The following is a 9,251-nucleotide window of genomic DNA, read 5'->3' as shown; positions in this document are numbered from 1 at the left end:
TTTATATGTAAACAGATTTATTAAAACACTAGTTTATAACCCGTGAGAATCACGGTTATAAAATTAATTAAAATTTCATATTAAAAAATCAAAATTATTAATCAATTATTTTAAAGAAATTATTACTTAAAAAATATGTGAAATTATATCACCTTATAATTTGTTTTAATTTTAGTTTATTTTTTAATCTAATGTTATTAATTTAATATAATTAAAGTGAAAAATTTTAAAATTTGAAATTTAAAATGAAGAATCAATTATTAATTTAATGTAATTAGAGTGAGAAATTTAAAATTTGAAATGGATAATTAATAGGTTGACAAGTGGCATGATAGGTGATATTTAATATTAATGAGTAATTCTAATATTATGACACTTGTCAATACGAGAATAAACCTATTCATTTATTAGAATAATAAGGAGATAGACAATTTTATGTCGATAAACTTTTTTTTTTTTTTTTTTTTTTTTTTTTTTTTGTAAGATTCCTATCTTTTTGCAATAAGTTTTTATATTATAAGTACTTTTGATGATAAATTCTAAATCCTCCTATAATGATACATTTTTTATAAACAAATGTTTTAAGGCAATTCTTTTATAAACACGGTTTGCATTATAATTCAAGATACCGATCTGGTATGACAATTTTGTTATCATCAAAAATTGATTACTTTCATGAAGTCAGATTTTCTTTACAAATGTGATGATCTCTAACCATCAATTTTATAAACATGCGTGGTTTTATATAAACAATAATATTTACCAATCATGTTTACAAACATTATAAACAATAAGATGGTTCATCATATTTTCTTTAAAATGAATACATATACATATATATATATATACCCATTTTCCATGAAGTGTTGGCATACATTTAACTTATGTGCACCCATGTATACAGTCTCTACCAAACTTGAGAATGATCAAACTGAAGAACCTGAAGAACCTTATGAAGACACCAGATTTTAAGGGGCTTCTGAACCTTGAAATATTCATGGTTTATGAAGCTCTGTCTTTAAAGGAGATTCATCCATCATTTGCACATTTGGAAAAGCTTGTTTATGTAACAATAGAAGGTTGTTACACTCTTGATATGGTTCCACCCATTAAAAGTTCGAAGCAACTCGAGACTCTTTCACTCTCAGGATGCAATATTCTACCTCAAAACATGAACATTGGACCCTGTTTAGAGATATGGTTTTTTAGTGGATGCTTGAGAAAGCTGGATCTCAGTCTGTGCAGTTTGGAAGATGGAGACATCATATCTACTGATATTTGGGACATACCCAACTTGCAAGTACTCGATCTTGAAGAAAACAACTTTTCACGATTGAATTTTGGTCTCTTCCGACTTCCTCGGCTCAAATGGCTTAATGTGTCATGCTGCGAAGAACTTGTAGAATTGTCAGGGCTGCCATCAAGTATATCTGTTGTTATAGCAGATTATTGTAGCTCACTTGAAAGCTTTGGAGACATTTCAAACTGTAAATGGTTGTGGAAAGTCTCACTTCTGGGAGACAACCAACTTGGTCCACTTGGTGGTGACATTTTACTAAAAGCCATGCTCCAGGTTTGGCTTTTGATTTTGATTTTTCTTTCTTTATATATATAAACTGAAACATAAGAAGAATAAAGTTTGATCATATAATGGAATGTGTTTGTTTTGTGGCAGGGAAACGCCAAAGATTACTTTATCAGTATTAAGATTTTAGGCATTGACATTTGGAGGGGGCGCTCTGGAGTTTGGGTTGACTGGCTGGAGCCTTATAATATGCCGCTTCCACATGATTGGTACAATGACTTTTCTGGGATTTTGATGTTCGTCAGATCTAGGGACCTTGATCCAGAAATTAATATAAGTATGAAGCGGGTGTTAGACAAAGATTTTCAATCTCTGCATCTGAAGGTGTCTAATGAAACAGGAATCGAGACTTGTTATCATGATACAATATATTTGGGATATTTTTCCTTTAGATCGTTGAGGCATACTGGATGCTTGAATTCAACATACAATATCATTTCATTTTCCTTAGGCGATGAGGGTTTGTATGGAGATTGGTATGCATTTAGAGCTGTACTAGTTCCTAAAGATGATGTGATGCAAACAAGAAAAGACCCAACAGATTGCTCAGGATTTTGGGATGAGGAATTCAATTATGGAAAGACATTTACATTACAACATGATTCAAACTCCTCTATCGAGATTGTATGGAAACCTGTGAGTTGGTAGACATATTCCCAAACGTGACTACCCACGATTTCGTTTTCATGCAATGAGGATTTTTATGGAGATGTGCACAGGTTTAGAGTTGTACTTGTTCCTGAAGATGATCGGATGCAAACACCAAAAGTCCCGACAGATTCCTCAGAATTTTGGGATGGGGGGTTTGATTACAGAAAGACATTTATCATACAACATGATTTGAATTCCTCTATCAAGATTTTATGGAAATGTCGGCTTTGATAGACAAATTCCCAGAGGTCGTTCGACTACCTACCATTTCCCCCCTCCACATAACCTTTTGGGTCACCATTAAATGATCTGTGGTACCAATTTTACTTTCATGAATTGGTTGATGTCAAGTTGTCAACCAAAGTTTATGCTGAGAAATGTACTCAAGAGTCACTTTAGTCTCAAATTCTTTGCTGTTTGTTTATTGGTCATGGCTGTTGTTTTTGTTGAAAAGGATTACATTTGAACTGATTAGATCGAAAATTGTATGGTAAAATATGTCTTTAATATACGATACATCTCAAACATGTGGGACTTGCTGCATGGAACTTCGATCTAGAATGCAAATTTGGTCATGTGAAAATGTATGCATCTTGCCTGCATATATGTCATATGTATATGTATGTATATGTCATATGCAATTGTATGTATATCTGTCATACGATATGTATGAAGACTAACTATTAGGTTGAAATAAAATGTCATACATAGCATATGCATATGTATGTATGTAATTTGGAACTTGAATGCAAAATGGGATACATACATTTTTCATATATATGTAAATTTGGTCAAATTAGAATGCAAATAAGTATGTAATACATATAATGTTATATGCATATGTACGCAAATGTATATGTATGGTCACAAACCACAGTTAGAATTACCCAACAACCAACAATGGAATGCCTTTGGAAATAGACAGAAATAAGGCACAATGTTGTTACAAGTACAAACATCTTTTCGACACATCAACTATTAATGAACAAGAACTAAAACAATCAAAATGAACAAAACAACCAACATTACTAAACATAACCTAAGTAAATATACCATCGCATACTTATTTGTGTCAAGTTGGAAGCCTTCAAGTTCATTTCACAAATAAGATCTTTGTAATAGTGATTTGATTGGCCCACTCGAAAAAATTTGTGTCAAGTTGGAAGCCTTCAAGTTCATTTCACAAATAAGATCTTTGTAATAGTGATTTGATTGGTCCACTCGAAAAAGTGCAAGCGTTGTTTGAATCTCGGAAATTGGTGTAACCCAAAAATCTTCACCATGTGTTCTTAACAGTCTAGGAAGTTATACACTTTGTTAGACTATAATGACAATAACCCTAAAATATATTTTCAATATATTCCACTGCTTCCAATATCATTGTTCTCTACTCCCGTATATTTCCCCTGTTATTAGAAAAAAAAACAACTCAAAAACACACTTTCTTTTCATGTGGTGGGACAATGAGGAGAAACTAGAGACCATTCTTATGCTCAGTAAGTTTGTCTGCAATTGTTCTTTAACTTTTCTAATTCTTTCTTCCTTGCCTTTTGAAGAAAATATGAAACTCAAAAATAATCAGTAAGTATTAATTATAAACTGACATGAAGTAGTTAATGTTTCTCAAACTAAGTAAAATACTCCAATATATTTCATACATTTAAATCTAATCATCTCTTTATCTTGGAATTATATTACAACATATACTTGTAGAATTCAAAAACTCGTTACAAAAAAAACCCACAAAGTTGGGTCTTGACCATGTCAAAACAAATTTTAACAAAAAAATGAGAATCGCAGATTTATTTAAGCCCTATAAGCCCTATAATTACAAAAAAAATGGAAGATCATACTTTCATAATTTTAATGCTCATTTATGTTTCATATATTTGTATTTTCTTTTCAAATTCAACCAACCAATAAAAAGAAAAGATAAAACAAATTCAATGTCTAAACTTCATATATAAGAAAGAAAACTCAACTGATATTTGTATTTTTTTTCAAAAGTCATCCAACCATTAAAATAAAAAAGAGGGAAAAAAAATCCAATTTCTAAAACTTAAAAAGTATGTAATACCACTAAGCTGATAACCGTATAATCTCCAAAAAGTCAACTAACCAACAAACAGGGAAGACAACTCAATTGATAGTTATTTATATTTAGTTTGTTAGATAGACAACAAATTCTATGTTTTCTTTATTTATTTTAAGCCGGTTTAGGTTAGTGGATTTATGGTCATGGGTTTGCCCCCATGATCTTTTGGCATCTAAAATTCATCTTGCTCTGTTTTTAATCAAATTACTATATTGCCCCCATTCGATTCTTAATTTTTTTTTTTATGAATCAATCAGATTGTCTTTGTAAGCATCGATGATAAATGTGTCAGATTACTATATTGCCTCCTTTATCTTTTGGCATTTGAGATTCATCTTGCTCTGCTGTTTAATCAATAACTCTAGATAAAATCTAAATCACAGTCACTAAGTTGGAAGCCGTAAACACCAACAACCTTAACATTCTAAATGAAGAAAACAAACACATTCTTGACAGAAATAGAATTGAACCTTTCCTATGAAGATGTGATTTGTGATCCACACCACACTACTCTCATATTCCACCTATGGAGCAGTGATGAAGAAGGCGCCAATGATAAGAGGGAGAAAGGGGTTGGATAGAAGTTTTCAGGAGATAAAAATGAAAATTATTACAAAAGATGGAAAATCATAATTTATATGTTCATTTATGTTTTCTTGACAAAATAATGGCACATATTGTTAATAAATTTAATATATTTGATTCTTTAAAAAGTCAATCAACCAATAAAGAGGGGATGGGGTGGGGAATAAGTTTATATAAAATAAGGGTAACATGTCCTTTATACAAATATTTAACGGGACTAATTAAGACAAGGATGTGGTCCATTCAAAAAAAAATTCGAGGACCAAATCCATAACTTTCACTATAGCATAAATACAAATTTTTTAATTTACTGTTACATTTATAATAAATCAACAATACAATGATATGAAGTGAAAGTTTAGTTTTTGTTACTTTTGTCTTTTTAGGTTTTTGTGATATATTTTGGATATCCATGGAGCAAAAATACAATTAATTGTGGTTAAAAAATTTCAGGAGATTTATTAATAAATCAAAGACGGTTGTGTGGGCCCTATAACTATATAAGATGAAAAGGGATATGTTATTCCTATCTTTAGTTTTATAATCCTACACTCCTAAGGCTAGAGGAAGTGGTAACACTCTTAACACCTTGCCACATCATCTTTTTTAATGCCATGTCATTTTTCTCTCTTAGCATCTAATTCTTAGCATTTGGTAGGGAGTGGTAACACTCCTAACACTTCATTTTTTTAAAAATTTAATTAAATTATATTTTTTTAAACACAAACAATTAATATTAAATAATTTTTATTTTTTAAAAACACATAACTAAAGTAGAAGACTGTGATAGCTACTCTGCTTCTCAATGGATTGGATATCAACAGATGCCTCCATACTATGTTGAGTATCTTGTAGGAAATGGGATCTCTGATATGCAAGGAGAAATACCACATGACACTAGTGAAATACCACATGACACTAGTGGAATCGGATGCAGTTTTACATCTGAAGGATTTTTTCTTAGCATGGAAGCCCATCAGGTAGACCCACATATGTGTATATTCATAATGCTTGATTACCATATCATGAATCTTTTCTTATGCAATTCATACAACATTATGTCATATGTCAACAGGTTAGACAATCAAGGCGTCAACATGAAGAAATATTGGAAAACAATTTCAGAAATACACAACATCAAATATGCTATCAGGTCACTTAAAAAACCAAGTTCTCTTCGGTACATAATGTCACACACGGACATCTATCCATCTATTTGTATACTTTTTATGATCATTACATATTTACATTAATATCTTATTTAGCTATTTCCTTGTCGTTGACAGAAGCAAGGGACAGAAGAAGGGCTAGATACTGCTGCTCAACACAAGCCAAACATGTCAGGCATCACCACATCATCCAGTACATATATGAGACAGAAGGCCACTGATGCAGATCGTGTAAGTCTGCTTCATATCTTGTTCTCCACATTAGCATATTATATCACTCCTACAAATACAATACCAATTTTGGGTGCTAATTGCATTTAGCATTGCTCTTACCTTCTTGGATTTATCATATACAAAGCAAATAAAAATAAAAATGTATGTTCAGTCATTGCAAATCACAGAGTATGCTATGAAAAGATTGACTTCAAAGTGTTAACAATCACATAAATAATATTCTTTTACAAATTCAATAAAAACCAGATTTACATTTGATTTAGAAGTGTAAACAAGCAGAGGAGCTCAAAACTGTAGGAAGTTTTTCATTGAGGAATTTTATGGAACACTTGGTGTTCATACAAAAATAAAGAGTACATGCAATTTTTATGTTCTACACCGCTGGGGTAAAAAAACAAAATATAAGAAATCAAATCCCAAAAACAAAAAAACAGAATAAGAAATCGGTTAGCATTTGTACATGTGTGTGCCTATCAATGTTCCACAAGGTCCTCTGTATTGATCATGAAAGAAAAACAGAAAGAGCACCATACAAAACTATACATAATTACAAATAGATTGTGTAATGAATCATGTGTACCTCAATTCTCAGTTGACAAATTCATACTTGACAGGAGAAATTCTCAATAGACAGATTCTTGAGTCGCTGGTTCATAATTGACATCCGTAGATGCCAATTTCTCCAAATCACTTTATATTATCGAAAAAATTTATAGTTCTTCAACAAATTTCGCCCCTGCCTTTATATTTTTTCTCTTCAAAACCCAAATCAAACCTTTAAACCAGATTATCTGGTATGTCGAGTGAGTTTTGGAGCGGGAGCATCAATGGAGTTTTTTTTTTCTTTTGAGCAGGTGCTTCGATGAAGAGTGAACCGATCAACAGGCGAGCCTCTATGATTTTGTTGGTTTTGGAGAACATCAAGCGAAAACCTAGATCAAAAGCAAAATAACACCAAACACCAAACCCGATTTCCGCTTCGTCTTCTTCCAACCAATCACAATGCGCTGTTGTTTCTCTCTCTTCTGGCCACAACTTCGACGAGTGCCCGGTGGCGATCCCCCTAGCAAGTGCTAGGGGGCGGTGTTTCAAGTTGGCTAGCGAGCGTAGCGAGGACGGTGGCGACCTCCACTCCGCTTAGCCTAATAAAGATATATTTTAATATTATTTACTTTTCGACAGTTTTTAAGTTTTTCAACCAATTCAGTTAATTTTATGAAAATGTTAGTAAAAATGTCTTGAAAGTGATGAAATCTTTCAAATCAATCTCATAGCTATCTACAAATCCGTGCCCATTAACCGTTTGGATTTAATATTTAATATTTATATCTATAACCCTTTAATTTGAACCTTACTTGCAGTTTATATCCTTCTCAGTTTCAAAAATATACTTTTAACCCTCTTTCTCTCTCTCTCTCTCTCTCTCTATATATATATATATATATATATATATATATATATATATATATATATATAGATCAGTTGAGAACTCATAGTTTCCCAAGAACCCGAGAAGTAAAAGTGGAGCGTTGGATCAAAACTAATTCATTAAGGGCATGATCGTCATCATACCAATCCAACTTAATTTTTTGTATTATTTGAAATATTAATAAAAAGCTCTCAAATTAACATTATAAAACAAATTTTCGGATTTTTTTATATAAAAAAAATAAAATTCGTTTTTTTTTTTAAATTGCAAATTTTTTTAACTTTTTTGGAAAGCATAAATTTTTTAAAAAAACTGCAATTTTTTTTTAAAAAAATGTGCATTTGTTTAAAAAATATAAATTTTAAAAAATCAGTAAATTTATAAAAAAACTAAAATATTTAAAAAAAACTCTATTTTTTTTAACAAAAAAAATCAATATTTTAGGTGCATATATGCATATTTTTTTCAAATGAATATATGCATATTTCTTATACTATAATATTCGTAAGTAATTATAAAAAAACTCATTTTTATTAATAAATCTATAAACATAATAGTACAAGTATTTTATTCGATACAAAATAAAATATAAAAAATAAAAAATGCTACGAAGATTCACAGTGTTATCATTTCTTCATATCAAGATTTTCATATTTTCTTCAATTTATCACTTTTCACCTCTTCAATATTTTACACAAATTCTTCACAATCTACAAGAAAATTAAAAAATTTGATTAATGCAAGAACACTCACAAAAATGCACATGTAATTTACATCTGAATTACATGTGATTAATATGTGAATTACATATGAATCGCATATAATTCATATGTGATTCACTTATGAATCACATGTAATTCATATGTGATTCACTTGTGAATCACATGTAATTCATATACATAAGTAATTCTTATGTGATTCACTTGTGAATCATATGTAATTCATATGTGATTTATTGGTGATTTACATGTGATTAATATGTGAATTACTTGTGATTTACATGTGAATCACATATAATTCATATGTGATTCACTTGTGAATCACATGTAATTCATATGTGATTCACTTTTGAATCACATGGTATTCATATGTTATTAACTTGTTATTTACATGTGAATCACATGTAATTGATATGTGATTCACTTGTGATTTACATGTGAATTATATGTGAATTACATATGATTTACATGTAATTCATATGTGAATTACATGTTAGTTACATGTGAATAACATGTAACTCATATGTGATTTACATGTGAATTACATGTGATTTACATGTGAATTACATGTGATTTACATGTGAATCACATGTAATTCATATGTGATTCACTTGTGATTTACATGTGAATCACATGTAATTCATATGTGATTCACTTGTGAATCACATGTAATTCATATGTGAATCACATGTAATTCATATGTGATTTACATGTGAATCACATGTAATTGGTATGATGGAATCATGTAAAGGAATGGAATTACTTTATCAAGTCTAGATTATGA

The 9,251-nt window shown here is 30.4% G+C and overlaps 1 protein-coding gene and 1 long non-coding RNA gene across 2 annotated transcripts; one reads left to right on the top strand and one right to left on the bottom strand.

Moving 5' to 3' along the window:
* The first annotated feature begins 907 nt into the window (after positions 1-907).
* Positions 908-2,790, top strand: LOC145134433 (uncharacterized). Its single transcript, XM_079069283.1, has 2 exons — positions 908-1,573; positions 1,676-2,790. Exons 1-2 carry the CDS (start codon positions 923-925, stop codon positions 2,231-2,233), a joined length of 1,209 nt encoding a protein of 402 aa, XP_078925409.1. The 5' UTR covers positions 908-922; the 3' UTR covers positions 2,234-2,790.
* A 3,760-nt stretch (positions 2,791-6,550) lies between these two features.
* LOC145134434 (uncharacterized) lies at positions 6,551-7,509 on the bottom strand. The gene is made up of 2 exons (XR_013719146.1): positions 6,900-7,509; positions 6,551-6,812 (listed from the first exon to the last, which is right to left on the bottom strand). It is a non-coding gene; the product is annotated as an uncharacterized LOC145134434 (long non-coding RNA).
* Positions 7,510-9,251: the final 1,742 nt, after the last annotated feature.

Source organism: Lactuca virosa, chromosome 8, assembly GCF_052849685.1.
Source record: "Lactuca virosa cultivar CGN04683 chromosome 8, Lactuca_virosa_CGN04683_v6, whole genome shotgun sequence".
NCBI classification, from domain to species: Eukaryota; Viridiplantae; Streptophyta; class Magnoliopsida; order Asterales; family Asteraceae; genus Lactuca; species Lactuca virosa.
The sequence above is the reverse complement of the archived record's forward strand: the minus strand, read 5'-3'. Positions and strand labels throughout refer to the sequence as shown.

What these genes read in the sequence shown, in the direction of transcription:
- LOC145134433 (XM_079069283.1), top strand. Translation starts at nt 923, where the DNA reads ATGATCAAACTGAAGAACCTGAAGAACCTTATGAAGACACCAGATTTT. An exon ending in TACTAAAAGCCATGCTCCAG is followed by an intron (nt 1,574 to 1,675) that starts GTTTGGCTTTTG and finishes GTTTTGTGGCAG; the next exon opens with GGAAACGCCAAAGATTACTT.